The following is a 16,334-nucleotide window of genomic DNA, read 5'->3' on the forward strand; positions in this document are numbered from 1 at the left end:
TAATATAAAATTGGTTCTGTGAACCAAAGCTAGTTAAGTAGAAAATATTTTAAAGGTGAAAAAAAATAAATGACTAATTGCTGAACACTTTTCAGTTGGGTCTTTGTGTTTTATTATAATATGCAATTGTGAAACTGTACAGAACTCACATGTTCAGTTGCATTACAGTAATTTTACTAGTGTGATTCATAGTTTCTTTGCTGTTAACCTCAACTAAAAAAGGTCTCAAATTTCCCAAATAAAACCTGAACATAGGCTCACAAACCCCCTAAAAAAAAAAAAAAAAAAACAATTTGAAAAGTCCATCTCAAAAATAACTTGACACAAGAACAAAACATTTCAACATTTTCAAGTATATAAAATTGTATTTACAACGATAATACAGGAATAATTTTACACCATTTCAACCTTGCTATTCACTCCTAGCTGTATCTTCAACAAAAAGGTTCAAAGGTTCATTAGACGCAAACTGTGTGTTGCGTCTTTTTACTTTCATGATTAGATGTGACTGGCAGGTTCACTTATCCTCTGTCAGATAATGGTCTGCCCAAGTAATAGAAAATGAGCTAAGTCTGCTTGGCTGCCATACAGTGGTTTCATCATCACAGGCAGTCCTCTGTCTCCGTCATCATCCTCACACAGGTTAAAGCAGCCGCCTCAGTGGAAGAGGATGTTCTTATACTTGGTGTTGGGAATCTGATCTCGGCTCTTCAACCTCCTCACTGCTTCCCTCATATGTTTGGGCTGAAGAGGGGGTGTATCTCCCCACTTCTCACACACATCCAGTGCTGTAGGAACAAAGGGAAATTTATAGGATGTAAACTTGGCCTATTTATTTATGTATTTGAAATGATTTTGTCTAAGCACTGGGTGTAAGTGTGTCAGTGTCACCCACCTTCCTCAACGATTTCCCCAGCGAAAACCTTGGAAATACCAGACATGGCAATCACTACATTCTGGGACACTGATGATCCTGTTATGGACTGGATCAGCTAGAAAATATATTTTTTTAAAGTGACATTAACAAATTCGATAGTTTCAAATATTAAAAACAAAACACTTTGTCCATGTTCATTACCAGCTTACCCTCTTAATAGCAGCCTTAGGGAAAGCAGAACGTCTGTACATCTCATAGCGATTCAGTTGCTCTTCAGAAAAGGACGACACCAGAACCCTTTGAGACACAGGAAGAACAAGAGGGTGATGGTTAAATTCAGGAGGATGAGACTAATGCAAATTTTAACAGGTTTTTATTTTATGTGTTTGGATAAAAACTTCCATCTTACTGCATCTTTTGTATTTCATCTTCATCAACCTTGGCGTGGCGTTTCTCCTTCTTCTTCTCTGGTTCAACCTTCAGTCTTTTGGAAGCAGGCTGGCCTGAGGTTCCTTCATCCTCATCTTCTCCAGCGGCTGTTTCCTTCATTGCAGGAGATAAGATTGTTTATAGCAACGAAACACAAAAATCAAATCATATCTTTTCTAGACAACGTTTAGCCTACCAGTCCAATGTCATATTTTATTGTCATAATTATTGTGTTCATGTCTAGCCTAGTTGTTTAGGAATCATTTTAAGCTTAAGGTGTTTTACACTGGTTTGTGTTAAATAGGAAATGGGAGATTTCTGTGCATCTTTCTCAATGTTAACATAAGACAGTGAAAAAGGAGTGCTGTTCGAGTATCACATCGACACTACTATCATAACAGTTAACAATATAGTTAGACCTAGATAACAGTAGTGTGAAGCTACAGTGATTCAGTTATAGTAGTAGTTATTATGTTATATAGACTGCAGACCACAGGATGATGATAGATACATAAATGAAGCCCCTGAACTCACAGACTTAACCTCCTGTTTGGACGGATCCTGTGAGGAGGACGACTCTTGGTTTTCATGTGTGGTCTTGGCTGGTGCAGGTACATCTTCTGATTCATCTGATTTAGGATGCTCCTCGGTAGCAGAGCTCGTCCTTTCAGATTTACCCTCGGGTTTCATCCGTGCAGGGTCGGCCATTTTCACCCGGTAAGTTAGCTTTAACAGCGGTTGACAGCCTCAAGTCCTGAAAGAAAACAACTGGTCTCGTTACTTGTTTAGTTACGTTACCCGTTTGTCTGGACGTCTGACTTAAATCACACGTTACTTGACGAACACTTGCACGGAAAGCCTTAGATAGCATACACGTGTGTTTACTGTCACATTTGTATCACAATCTGGAGAAAATGCACCTACCTTCTCTGTAGCCAAGAGTCAACAAAACAGCGGCAGCAGCTAAGCTAAGCTAAGCTAACGGTGAAGTGAAGCTAGTTGGTGAAGCGACTAACAGGTGACGCATTTGTATTAATATTAATATTCCTTAGCAGCAACACACAAAGACCACTTCTACGATCTCTGTTAATTCAAAATAAACAACGCACAATGACAAACCCTGCCTGAGTGGGGTTATAGCATCTAAATGCTAATGTTAGTTAGCATCGTAGTGCACTATTTCCGGTTCCGCTATGAGCGAATTCTTCTACGGTTGTTTAACGGTTTAACACTTACATCGCTGCCATCTTTCGGTGTCATTCAGCTCCTACATTAGCAGGTTTACTAAATATTTTCAGGCCTAAGGGTCAAATTAACTGGTATGCGCAATTTGGAGAAATTAACTGCAATAAAGCATGGCTGGTTGGTGAAAAATTAGGCCTATGTCTCAATAACAAGGTGAAAGAAGTCTCGTTTAAAATTTTACATCAAATCTACCCTGCAAAGAAAACCCCTGAAAGATTTAAACTAGACATTGAATATGTGTGTGATTTCTGTGGACTTGAAGATGAAACCATCTCTCACTTATTTTATCATTGTGCCTACAGTAAAACTTTTTGGAATGATCTTCAACACTTTGTGCAAGTGAAAACAGGAAGAATGATCAGTTTCCAGGAAAAACATTTATTATGATGACAAAGACTTTTGCTTTTTCTGTCAGCTAATCTTGAGTTTGGGGAAATTTCACATCCACAAAAACAAATGGGCCAAATCCAAACCGAACATTGTAGCTACCCTTTAAACATGAACTGCACCGTTATGCTGCCACAATCAAGGACATTAGAAATAAGAAAGCTGCCAAAACGTACTCTATTATGGAACAATTTTGTGCAAGTGATTTGTAATGGCCTGTGGCTGTCTTTTGTTTTTTGTTGTGTTTTTTGTTTGCTTTATTGTCTCTTTTTTTGTTCCCATGGATGTATTTCCAAGTAGCCTACAGTATATAGATGCAATTTTCTGTGTCGCAAAATAAAAAATAATAATAATTAAAAAAAACTAAATATTTTCAGTAGTAGCCCTGTTTCCCACATGAAGTTAATGATGCATCCTCTCTCCTCTGTTTACATTTTTCATCGCACTTCCTTGCGTACTCAGTCATTTTATTTCCTCCATCCCTCCCTCTCTTCCTGATGAGCATCTATATTGAGCTCTACTGTCCTACTGTACCGACCGGTTCTTGGCCTTATCCAAGACTCTCGTCTGCACACTTCCTTTCTCCTCTCCTATCTGCTATGAATTTATTGAGTCCACCAGAACATGACCCGATTCCTGGCTTGCCTGCAGATTTTAGATCGTCTCTTATGTCCTTCCACTTCAAACCTATCAGAGCCTATACTGAGATAATGCACTGCTACTGTACTTTAACAATTATTTGAATCCTCTCAGTTGTAGTCTTAGTCTCAGACATTGCATATATCACCCCTGCAATAAAAGTCATCAGCTTCTTTTTCTCTGTCCATGACCTGATTTTATCATTCTGTTTTACCTCCGCTACCATTTGTTCTTTACGACTCTTGGCTCCCCTGACTGCCTCCCCTGCTTACCCAGCTTAACTGCTTCTATAAGGTACTTTCTCTTCCACTCGTAGGCTATTTGCTGGACTTCTGCCTCCGAATTCCTGGCAGTTGAAGTATCTCATAGATTTTTGGAATAAAAGCTTTTTCAACAATTTAGCAAATCCAAAATATTGCTCCCTTGGGGCTAATTCAGCACTGTCCCAACCTTCTTTTTATTAATTGCTTGTCATTCTTTAAAAAAAAAAAAATTGGCCCTATTGTTCAGCAACATCCTTCTTATAAACACTGATTGGCATTCAAAATATGACACCCTTATTCCCACTAGATCATTGCTTTTCCCAATTTCGACTTCTTTGACACCTTATTTTTTTTCTAACACGAGCCAGCGTCTTTGCCTTTTCTATTTTTATTACATCCAATTAACAGATTACCATCTGAGTCTTTCATATTTCACTTCTTTCATTTGTGCTCCAATCATTTTTGCCAGTTTTAATAGATGCTTTACATCTAATTTCACATTTATTGGTCTTGGCAATAGGCCTATGATCATCACTCTCATATCCTGAACTAGTTTCATCCTTTTTATTTCTCTCAGGATGAGTTTACTTCCTTCCCACCTCTTTCTAGTCTCACTTCCTTTCCTGCCTTCTCACTAAACTCTACACTCAGACACTGCTCATCACAGGCCATAGCCTACATTAAAATCCAGATGTCCACAATTTCAGGACTCCAGTCCCTTTACCTGAAAATTATCCAAAAATACCAGCATAGTGTACAATCAATTCCACCTCTCCTCCTCCTTTACTTCCTCTGACCAGCTAAAAGACCTGTGTCAACTCTAATAACACTCCCAGGAAGTGGAGGAACCAAAACATTGAGCAATACCAGCATGATTTATGAACAGTATTGTCGCATTTATTTACAAGAGTTATCCTTTAAATGTTAACACTGAGAGTACATGTTACAACACACATTCACAGTCACTGTTACTCTCATAAACTGCTGTCACCTGATAACATGTTGTGAAATGTTCCTGTTCACACACCCATGAAGGAATCTGACACTGTTTCACATGAATCCCAACAATGGTTTTTCCTCATTGCTTACAGTCTTTCACAGGGAGTGGAGGACTGTGTGCGTGTTTTATTTAGAATTAAATTAGGGCCGGCCTACAGATTTTATTTTTTCTGACGAGCTTTAATAATGTTAGTGAATGTGAACATTTGGAAAATGATTGGAGGTTTGGTTTGCTGTGGATACTATAGGGATGACAGGAGAGCAGATATGTGAAGCACCTGGATGGGTCTAATCGCTTAATTCACCTCAGTCCACCATTTTGCTTTACACCCATCCAGCTGCTGTGTGATGCAGCTATAGGGCGGGGGGTGCTAGTAGGGCTCGTGTGTGTGTGTGTGTGTGTATGTATGTGTGTGTCGGATTTGAGCAGCAGAAAAGAAAGGGCAGTTTCGAGGAAGTGACGGACGAGGCTCGGGGGACTGGTCAGAGGAAGTTTAGCTCGATGGTGGTGCCGAGCCGCGGAGACAAACTTTTCCCCCGTTGAGCGCCAGCAGCGGCGGACGGATCCAGCGGCGGACGGAGGGAGGGAGCTCCGCCAGCAGCACCGAGGAGGAACAACTTGAGATTGGGGAGGAGGGGAGGGGGAGAAAGAAGAAGAAGAAGGCATCGCAGAGGAATTTCACTACCACCACCACCACTACACTACTACCCCCCCACCCAACCACCTCTCCAACTAACCACCCCCTCCCCTTTTCCCTTCTCTCTCTAACCCCGCGCCTCCTCCGATTTTTTTTCCCCGGGATCCGTGATGGGGAAGGAGCAGGAGCTTCTGGAAGCGGCGCGCACGGGAAACCTGGCCGCGGTGGAGAAGCTTTTATCCGGGAAGCGGCAGTCAGCTGGCACCGGGAGCGGCTCGTCTGGGATCGGTGGAAGTGGCAACAGCGGCGGCCACGGAGCCTCCTCTCATCCGCTCTCCAGTCTGCTCAGGTACGGGCTGTGTGGGGAAGGGAAGGAGAGGCAGATGATAATAACAACTGAATGGGAGAACGGGAGACTGCTCTGTCAGACAGGCCACTCACTGTCTTGATTATTTACAGTTGTGGCTTATTGTACAGTGTATTTATTAACATCCAATGGCCAGGTAGGTTAGGCTACTACACAGTGACGCTGTGCATTGCCAAACAAACAGACCCAAACCAGTGCAGCAGGCAGCGCAGAAGCAGTGGCATGCTTCTTTGTTAGCTCCATGCTCTGTGTGTCCCTGCCAGCTTTACTGTAGTGTGCATAAACAGCCTGGGAAGCAATTGTGCAACTAAACTAGATAAACCTGCAGCAAATCAGCCCCGTGGCTTCTTTGAAAAAACTGGTGCACATGTATAATTAATAGCTTACATAGAGTCTAGACCAGAACGCAAACTGGTGAAGGTGGAATAGAAACCCAGTTGTCAGAGCCAGACTATTTTTTTTCTCTTTTAAAGCAGCATCACTGTAGCCCACTATAGGGGAAAAATCTCCCTGGTATGAATCTGTACTCATTAACACCAAAGGGTCAGAGCATGCTGAGGTGAACATTTGATGTGGTTTCCCCCCACATTTCATTATAAAAAGGAGACCTAGTCAGATTCAGCAGCTCAGTTGAAGCTTTAGCTTGTCACCAATGCCTTTTTTATGTCCTGCCCACTCCTCCTTCTTATTAGTTATGAGTAATACACAGATAAGAAAGCAGACTACAGTCAATATATCACCACATCAATCATCTTTGACCACATCTGTCATCTGTCTGTCTGTCTGTCTGTAGACGCTCAGATTAAAATGCCAGATTTAGAGTGCTGGTTTACGGAGCAGGACACACAATTTGCTTAAAATGGAAGATACTGGACAAAGCTTTGTTAATATCCTCAGCTCAGGGCCTGTGTCCTGTCCTGTTGTTGATAGTGTGCGATTGCATCAAATTCTGTATGTAGGCAGCCTGGTTGGTCGGGCCTCCTTCCTCCTCTCTAACTTTGTGTAGATAACCTGCAGGGTAATAATGAATAATAGGATGAAATGTAATAGATCAGATAAGCCCAGAGTTTCATTTTGTCCCTGCAGATGATATCTGAATTATAAGCCTACCACAACAGAAACTAGTCAATTTCCCTGGGCTGAAATATGTTGTTCTGAGACTATATAATGTACTCTCCTAATGTATCCATAGTTGAGGCAGTCATTGTGCTGTATGCAACATTAAGACTCAACATCCTTATTGCTGAGAAAGAACATCACATGCTTACTTGCTATACGTGTCATGTCCTGGGTATAAAAATGAAACTTGTTGATGTAGAGCTTCTGGTCAGCGTCAGTGCTGCGTTGTTGTTTTCATGCTGAGCACACGTAGGTGAACGTCTGTCAATCAAAACATAGCATAGCTTACATAGCTTCTGCGCCTGTGGGGAGTTCAGTGCCAGCCGCCCTAATCTGACAGACAAGTGTTACACAGCACAGCACTGGAGAGGTGATGCATCACTGTGTTACTTAGTGCGGAGAGACTGTACTATGTACTCAAGGTAATTGCATTAGACCCTTATAATCAGAAATCCAAAATCCAATTCAAAGATGTCTGCAGGAAAGGCCGGCTCCATCGCTCCCTCACAGATCTGTGGGCGGACTGAAGAGCCCATTGTGTCATCTTGCTCTGACTTGAGCAATCAATGTTTGGTAATGACAGAGCTGGGAAATAATTGGCCAGACTTTGTAGGAAATGAATTAGCCACTGGTGAGTAGACTCCAAAAGCTTGTTGCTTATAGACACCTGAGCTCACAGGACAGTCTCTGTCTCACACAGCGGAACTAGTTGGGAGATTATTGACCACGGGCGCTGCCTCGGGGGGATTGTCGTTATTGTGCACATTTCATTTAGTTTGCATAATGAAAACGTCAATACGTTTAAGGGCATCACAATGAAGAACTACAGTGTCACCGGCTCTGTGTGTGTGTGTGTGTGTGTGTGTTTTTTCTTTCAGTAGAATCTCGTATTCATCGTCCCTCGCTGGAAAGTGTAGTAATCCCGTCAAAGGAGATTTGATCTGCAGGGAGGAGCTTTCTTCAGCAAATTTGAGTCTGCGTTGGTTCTAGCGTCAACATGTGGAATTGGATGTTTGTTATTTGCACTCTCTCCGAATTCCACGTAATAACAAGCACATGGTCCTCCAATTGTTTAATAAAACGTCGTCATAATTTAACATGGTCTGTAGTCTGAACAGGCTTAATTTTGTGCAGCTCTGTGACTTCTCCATATAGGAACGATCTGACCCAGTCGGCTCCTAGTAGCCTACTATATCTTGAAGGTGTGCTTGCTGCTTGCACTAGATTTTTGGCGATCCTTCTGTGGAATGGGTTGCATGTCAGGACCTGTTGTGTTTTTGTAACCAGGCATTCGTAGAGAGCTCTGCCGTGCGGAATGTCTGCTTTCCCAGGAGGCTGCGTCCCAGCGGCTGCCATGGGATCGACACTGACCCCCGGCATGTTTGACACTGTCGCCGCCCCAAACATTTGTTCTGTGGTGCTCCATTAACAACAAAATGAGCTGGGCAGGGCTTCCTCAAGTGGTAATGTCACGGTGTAGTCTTTGTGGTGCCACTGGACTGCCCACCAATGGTTGCAGTTTGGTTGATGCAGATTAAGCTTCTGTTAAAATGAAATACTCAATATTGTGGCTTATTTTTAATCATGCATCTGCTGTCTGTACCTCAATGCTATAGTTTTTAGCTTAGGGGGCCCAATGATCTGTTTTGATCCCAGGAAGAGCTCCTCACTCCTGGGCCAGGTTGTCCAAACACAGGCAGCTGCTGTGGTCAGACCGGAGGTAAGACAAGTCCCTTGAAGGGAGAGTGCCTGCCCACTGAGGGGAAATTAACAGAGGAATGCATGGAGTTCTGGACAGACGCTCTGAGAGCTTAGCCAGATGAGGGCTCGTCTCCCAGCCTCACAGCCGTGTCCTTTGTCCCACTGACAAAGCGTAGAATGATGGCTTTTCATATTGATATCAGTCCTATAAAGACCATTCTGGGGCTTTTCTCTACTTTTTAGTTTTACAAACTAAATTGAGCTGTCATTTGGGGTAGAGTCGGACCACCTATTTAGAGAAGCCTGCGCATTCAGGTTCATTCTGCTCTTGCAGTCAGTTTTTTTTTGTTGTTGCTATGTTTAGTGATAAAGATCTGCTTTTGAGACATTTTCTGTTCCTGTACCATGTTTTTTCCCTTTTTCTAAATGCTATAGTGAGGGAAGCATTTCTATCAGTGCGATGACTTGGTTAGCATTTTAAGAGGCTTGGGCACAACTCCAGATCATTCCATCCCATTACATCCACAATTTCTGGCTCACCCCAAGCAAACCCATGCTGTCAGACTGGTGTCAGCTGAGAAAATATCTGCTGCATAACAACTAGCACATACTGTCCTTTAAAAAAAACAAAAAAAAAACAGCAAAACTCCCTGCAGCTTCTCTGTTATTAGGATCTATGCGCATGCAGAAATCAGTGAGTGTGAAGGTGCACTGTAGGACTTGTGGATGGCGTGTCTCCAGATGACAGGTTCACAGCGGGAATCTGGCACCCACAGTCCGTAGCTGTTAGCTATCAAGGGTTTTCTGCTGTGTGTTCAGCAGACAGTGTTAACAAGGCAGCTTCTATCACTTCTGCAGCTTTTAGAGCCTCACATCGTTCCCTAGTAGGTAGCTAAGAGGCTACAGCACGCAGCAGGACCTGGCCGTCACATTTCATCAGTTGTTGACCTCTGAACCGAGAGAAACTGTAGCTGGTTCTACACCCGGGAGGGAGCAGTGGTAGCTGGGAAATCTAACACCAGTATGTTAGCATTCCCCGAGCATCTGAGTTTGGGATTCTCTGCTCTGTACGTTGTGTTTACGGCCCCTGTTTGTGTAGTCTGAGAGAGAAAGCATGCAGGGAAGGCACTTAGTAGCAGTGATGGATTCCACATATGTGTGTGTGTGTGTATGGTGGGAGCAGTAACTGACAAATGTAATGTCCACGCGGTGTGTAGCCATCTTCATGTTAACCTAATGGTAGTTGACTAAAAATAGGTTTTTGTCCAAGTGGGTCAGAGGATTCTTGATTTAGTTTGGAGAGGAAAAAGTTGGCCAGGAGTAGAGTTGAAGTAGATAATGTCCTGTGTCTTGTGTGAATGCCAAGCGCTGATGATAACAACTCTACTAATAAATCATTTTAAATAGCGCCACTTACAACAGAGTGCTTAATAATTCAGAAACACTATTCTGTCAGTTCTGTTTTAGTTTCTCAGAAAAATCTCCATTATTAACAGTTTCCATCTTTCTGTGCTTCCTGCGCTGAAAGAAACAGAAAGTTGCTTATGTAGCAGCAGGACAGTGACACACAGACACATTTACTGACTCCTGTGTGTGCTTGTTTGTGTGAACTCTGTTTCACCCCGGTCGCTGAAGCCTTATAATAACAAATGGACAAATGGAGAAGATTAAGACACTGAGGCTGTGGTGCATCTCTGTGTGTGGTGTCCGTTCATAGGTGGAGGTAGCACAATGACCAGTGAAACCAGGCCCCTTCTCTTGTCCTGTGCAGGACCTACATGTGTCAGCAGCCCCCCCCCCCCCCCCCCCCCCCCCCCCCCGGCCCAGACATTTATGTCTGTCTGGGCCGCTGGCTGGCGTCTCTGCCTTTCTCTCCCTCTCTGCTTCTCTCAGCAGCCTTCTTGCCCACCTGCTGGGCCCACGCCAGCCTCCACTCCACCTCCAGACTTCAAACAGGTTGCGCTGGGAGTCAGAGTAATGGCGCTGCCCTGAGTGTGTTTACACAGGAAACAAATTAGCCTAAAAAAAAATCTTCAAAAAAAAAAAAACCTTTACTTTGCTGTTTCTTCAAACACTATAAAAGCACTCTGGACTGGATTAGCTTTAGCATGACTAAGCAAACGCAACAGAGTGTGACGATGAAACACACCTACTTTCATATTTGCACATGCAGCTTATCATGAATGAGGTGTGATGCTGCTGTCGTTTATTTTATCGTCATAGAGATGCAACAAGTTACCAAAGTTGAAGAAACACTTTTGCCTGCAACAAAATCCTCCACTATGCAAACTAGATCAGGCAGAAGTGGTGTGCTATTTCCAGAAGTGGGTTGTCAGCATTAGGCTACTGAAAATAACTGGCCATCAGTTCAGCAAGATTTTGGTAGAAACTGAATTATTGTTTTTTTTTAAGCAAAATGCTCAGAGGATGCCAGAGAGAGAGAGAGAGAGGCCTGTGTTGCTGTGGGCTGGCAGCCTGTTGAGAGACAGGTTGTGACTGAAAGTGCTTTTATGGTTTCTTGCTCCATCAAATTCTCTTTTCTTCTTTTTCTCTTACATTCATCCCATCTTTTCAGTCTGCTGCTGGTGTTTTTCATGCCCTTCATTTAGATTCTGCCAGAGCCCAGTGGACTGCTCTGATCGTAGACTGTGTGGCATACGCAGCTCATTCACACCTCCCGTTGCAACACAGAGGAGGTGTGAATCTGTGAGATGCTCATTATGGTGTGTTTGTAAGCCATGAAGGCTCAATCAGGTTTGTTAGAACTGAATTTTCATACAAGCTGTAATGCACCAAACTACACCTAAATTAAAATTGATATATTTCAGCGCTCATTCACCCTTTTCTGTAAGATGGGCACTTTCAGTACTTGATTTTAAGGACTTTATGCCTTTAGCAACAAGCCATGTTAGCAGTTGGTTGGTTGGGTCAACACTGTCAACACAGAGCTATAATACAGACAACCAAAAAAATATTGTAGATGCATTTATGGTCATAAGTCAATGATCCTCCAAAATAACATCATAAACTTAGATAGGGAACATTAGATGCATCACACTTGCTAAACACAGGTATGTTAGCATTGGCGCAGAGCTAGCTTTTAGCTCAAAGGACTGCCATCTTGTAGCCTAAACTACAGCTGTGGGTACCATTTGTGCCACCCCAATGAAATGTGAGTTGATGAGGAATTCTATACAAAAAAATCAATGTTAACAACAAGCAGTAAAGCAGAAGTAAGCGGAATGTTTGTGTTACTATAAGTCTTGAATAGTTATATCTTCCGACATCAATCACTTATATAGAGTGTTTGGTCTGAAACACGGGTCTGTCAGTCACTCTGCTCTGCTGTAAGCCGAGGAGAAAACTTTCCTTGTATCCTACAACCTTTATCCAATGAGGAGAGAGAACGGCATAAATGGGCGGTCCTCTCTGTGTGTGCAGCCAAGGGATGCGCGTGAATGTGGTGACCTAGGGACGAGGGCGGGGACTGCTAACTCCATCGGCTGACAAGAAGTTAGCCAAAACGACCGGATCGCTTACTTCTGCTTTAAGTACATGATGAATTAATTTTTTTTGTAGTTCTAGTTGCTTCAGTTGCTTCCAGGTGCTACTTCACTAATAATACCGCAAGTCTCAGATGAGTTTTCATTTAATCTGTCGGTAACAATCGTCTTGATGACTGTGTTCCACTTTATCACAGTCGCAGTTCTCCGGTCCTACATGGCATCTTGGCAGACGTTGAGTCTCAGTGGACCCGGAGGCTCTGCCCGGTCCTTCAGTCTCTCTCCGTCTCTGCTGAGGAGAAGGTGTTCAGGTTGGCCGTTGTGCAGCAGGGCATCTGGTTTCAGCGCCCGCCAGCAGCATGCATAATTAAGCCTAATTTCCCTGACGGTGCCTGACATGCGCCAGTCACTGCTGGGCTCAGTGCCCTGGGCTAGACTAATCCCTGGCAGTGTGGCCACACTGCTAATAGGCTGGAGGACAAATCTGTTTATTTGACACTGGGTTCACGCTCACCTGGGTTCTTATTTACTTACTCCAGATTTTTTTTTTACCCTCCCCTATTCCTCAGGGCTCCATATGTAAACAAGTAATCATATATCATGACTTTTGTTCCCAGTGGAATTACTACCGTGTTTTGATGGGAAAATTATTATTATTTCCTCTGAAAGTCAGTGAATCTATTATTTTGTGCAGCCTTGGTCAAAAATATCTACCAAATTAATTGAAAAGCATGTAATTTTGATCATACACAGTTTATCCCTTCTTTCAAACCTGCTTACAGGCCTGTCTAATAGACAGTGAATGAAATTATCAATACAATGTAATTTAATCTGACAAATACATTCAAATGCCTCGGCTCAGTTGATATTTAAGGAGAATCAATGCTAAAAACCTAACTTCTTTTTTTGTGCATGAGCTCCATGACATTTAGACTTCAGTAAGGAAAAAAAAAACTGAGGAGATTAATGTCTAAGCCTACATATTTTGTAAATGACCATCTATTTAAAATGTGTGACTAACATTAGCAAAAGCTAATGCAGAGAAAACATAAAAGAGGGGAAATGTTATTATCCCCTCTCCTCTCACACTGGCTGGGCTTTGTACAACACAGAATTACAGCCCCCCAGAATCTCTTTCAAACTTCAGCCTCATCCTGCTGATATTCCCTCAGGGAAATTAAGGATTAGCTCAGCCTTTCAAACAGGAATTCCTCAGTCAGTTCCCATGAATGTGCCCCCCTCCCAAACCAAATCAACTCTGTTTTGCCCATTCCCCTGCTATGGGCCTAAGCCCTGGCCCCCAGTTAGGTTGGTCGTGAGCCGTAGTAAGAGGATGAAGTGGATTGTCGAGCACCACTCTGACTCATGCCCTTGAGTGCCATGCTGCCAACATGCTGAGAGGACATAACACTTGGACTGCACTTAAAGCTGTTACTACAGTCAGCCCTGCTTATAGCAAATTTAAATACGAAGGCAGCAAGGAGAAATAAAGAAGAAGAAAAAAACATAGGGGAGCAGGCGGTTTCATTTCCTCAGCATGGAGATAATTTTGATGGGATTAATTAACGCTCATGTCCCTGTTTAGAGCTGTAATATTATGGGAAAACCACAAAGTGAGATAATATTGTGATTTGCGGTGCATTACAACCCCCTGTTGGCTTTTCCTCGGTCATGTGACTCATGTGACTGAATGTGTTTTTGACTGACATTTTGGAACTTCTGACCATGACGCATCAGAGTCATGACCGCTGAGTAGGTCCCCCGTCATAATGTTGACCCTTTATTACAGATTCTCTTTAAAACCGATGACTTTTGAATGTGAAAGAGAAATCTCGCAATATGTCTCATGACACAGCTGACATAAGAGAGTGGTGTCTTCCTCTCGCAAGGCTAGTTCTTACTAAGCAAGTTGTGATCAGACAGTCAATGCAATAAAATCACAGCCATGTTAATAACGCACCCGATCGCATCATGGCGTGCCCTCTTGCATCGCTGCTGTTCATCATTACTGCCCCGTGCCTGATTTGGTTAAATTCTCCAGTCGTCGCCGCTGCTCTGTTCATGTTTATGTTAATTTGTTTATGGGTTTTTTTGCTGTAAGCCGTTACATAACTCTTTTTTTTATCTAGGACAGCAACCAGAGGTCTGTTTCTGTCTCTCGTTTGATGTGCTCAGCGGCGGCCATGCACATGCCAGTGGAGCTGATGCACTCTTTACTACAGATTTGGTGACTGACTGGTTCTGGGGAAAAAAACAGAGCGGAAGTTTGGCTGTGTGATGCTTCCAGAGCTGGCATAATTACAACTCACACGTTTCCCTCAGAACAGAACAGAAATGTATCCATCTCCAGCATTTCCTGCCACAACATATTCCCACTCCAGCATTTCCTCCCAAGCACACCCTGCTTTTTTTTTTTAAAGTGCCGTGTCTTTTTTCTGACTTGTTAACACGAGACCCAGAGGGCCTGCTCTGAGAAATAAACGGCTTAGGTTATGACTAGTAAAGTGGTGCATCCCTGTGTGTCTGTGCTCTGTCAGGCCCATTGTTCTGCAGGCTATAGAGCCCTCCAAGATACTTATTTAATGAGACGGCTCTGACTGTGTAATTGCAGGCTGCTCCGAAAGCTATTATGGGAGATGTATTTTAGGGGGGCAAAACAGCCATTACTGCGACAAAAATCGAGCCATGGTGTGTGTGTGTGTGAAGCAGAGTCATGTGAAGAGGCAGAGCATGCTGCCACACCTTCTAAACGCTGATTATATCATTGGATCAATTCCTACCATGCCTCTGAGTGTGTTCAACTGCTGGAGCTGATATTTTAGTTATTTATTTATTTCCCAGCAAATAGCCTGTGACGCTTCCTGGCAGAGCTCTCTCCAAAGGCTTCATACAAACAAGTTGCTCGCTGCTTGCATCAAAATCCAAGTAATAAATAATGAAGGGATCCAACCGCCAAATCATCGGCTTTCATTGGTTTTTCGACAGTTTTCTATTATATATCAAAAGCTGAGTAAATAGTTTTTTTTAAGCAAAGATTTTCTTCTCTTTTTAAGAAGAATCTCTCTTTCATTCATGATTGATTCTGTGCGAGGCCCAGCTGTTTTGCTCCCATTCTCTTTCTGTATGGCAAATGACTCGGCTCTCAGATATTTGGTTCACCAGTGCTGGGATTTCCTTGTCACATGATTTATTTAGGATGTGTTAAGGTCTTTCAGAGAGCCTCCCTCCCTCACATCCCATCCCAGTCCTGGCACTCGGCCTCACCACCAGACATCCTTTAGCTTCTTAAATTACTCATTCCATCCCTCTTCTCCGCCTCCTCTCTATCATCGCTCTCGTTTTCGTCCTCACCACAGCACAGCGCTCTTTGTAAATTAAAAGAAACAAACCAATCTGCGCTGACAGCTGAGTTCAGCTCAACTGAATGAGAGGAGAGCGATGGCGAGGATGAAGGCGGCCGGCCTTCCCCGCACTTCACACCCCTCTTCGGTGCTTTCTGGCTCTCGGTCTCCGTGCTTTGTTTGTTGTTTTGTACGCTGCATAACAAAAGCCCATTCTTCATCAGGATGTGGCTCAGAATAATCAGCCCTCGGGTTGTGTAGTTAGTGTTAAACTTGACAAAATTAGCTCATTTTAGCTGCTGCTGTCTGGTGATAGCATAGCACTTCTTCTTCTTCTTCTGGTAACACTTACAGTAAGGGTCCCTTAATTAACGTTAGTACATTATTAAGCATTAATATATAAACTAATGTGTTAATTAATGCTGAGTAATGCATACATAATGATAACTATTTACATTATTCAACTTTTATTAACTTTATTAACTAACTTTGAGTAGTAAACATGAATTAACTGCTTACCAATAGGCTACATTCATTAATGTGTTTCCTAATCTTAAGTAATACATAATAATGATTGTTAATATATCTATAAACAGTTAATTAATGCTTAATAATGTACTAACTAACGTTACTTAGGGGACCCTTATTGTAAAGTGTTACCCTTCTTCTTCTTCTGGTTTGTGGTTACTCACTCACTCCTGTGGGCTGTGTGTGTGTGTGTGAATGAGAACATGAAGGTACGCCCCCGCCTGTGTGTGTGGGTGGGGTTGGGCTGTGTGTTATGCAGGTTGCTGTTAGAACCTGAGATAACAATCAGTCACACCCA

At 42.9% G+C, this 16,334-nt stretch overlaps 2 protein-coding genes across 4 annotated transcripts in view; one reads left to right on the forward strand and one right to left on the reverse strand.

Annotated features, from left to right (window-relative positions):
- Positions 1-345: 345 nt before the first annotated feature.
- Positions 346-2,492, reverse strand: taf11 (TAF11 RNA polymerase II, TATA box binding protein (TBP)-associated factor). Its single transcript, XM_083975256.1, has 6 exons — positions 2,231-2,492; positions 1,841-2,060; positions 1,287-1,420; positions 1,087-1,174; positions 896-992; positions 346-788 (listed from the first exon to the last, which is right to left on the reverse strand). Exons 2-6 carry the CDS (start codon positions 2,012-2,014, stop codon positions 658-660), a joined length of 624 nt encoding a protein of 207 aa, XP_083831382.1. The 5' UTR covers positions 2,015-2,060; positions 2,231-2,492; the 3' UTR covers positions 346-657.
- Positions 2,493-5,292: 2,800 nt separating this feature from the next.
- The window catches only part of LOC310988740 (ankyrin repeat and SAM domain-containing protein 1A), a gene marked incomplete at its 3' end in the record, with an annotated part of 67,968 nt that continues 56,926 nt past the window's right edge, over positions 5,293-16,334 (forward strand). For all 3 annotated transcript variants that reach the window (XM_083975439.1, XM_083975438.1, XM_083975440.1), the window contains exon 1: positions 5,293-5,826. In XM_083975439.1, the coding sequence (XP_083831565.1) occupies positions 5,648-5,826 (179 nt within the window). In that variant the 5' untranslated portion in view covers positions 5,293-5,647. The remainder of the gene's footprint in view (positions 5,827-16,334) is intronic.

This window comes from Trachurus trachurus (genome assembly GCF_905171665.1).
Source record: "Trachurus trachurus genome assembly, chromosome: 7".
Classification (NCBI taxonomy): Eukaryota; Metazoa; Chordata; class Actinopteri; order Carangiformes; family Carangidae; genus Trachurus; species Trachurus trachurus.

Bases quoted from the DNA above. Each gene is read 5' to 3' on its own strand.
- taf11 (XM_083975256.1), bottom strand. From the start codon at position 2,014: ATGGCCGACCCTGCACGGATGAAACCCGAGGGTAAATCTGAAAGGACG. The intron at 1,421-1,840 runs GTGAGTTCAGGG...CCTGCAATGAAG, and splicing joins CCAAACAGGAGGTTAAGTCT to GAAACAGCCGCTGGAGAAGA. The intron at 789-895 runs GTGGGTGACACT...TTGTTCCTACAG, and splicing joins TGGGGAAATCGTTGAGGAAG to CACTGGATGTGTGTGAGAAG.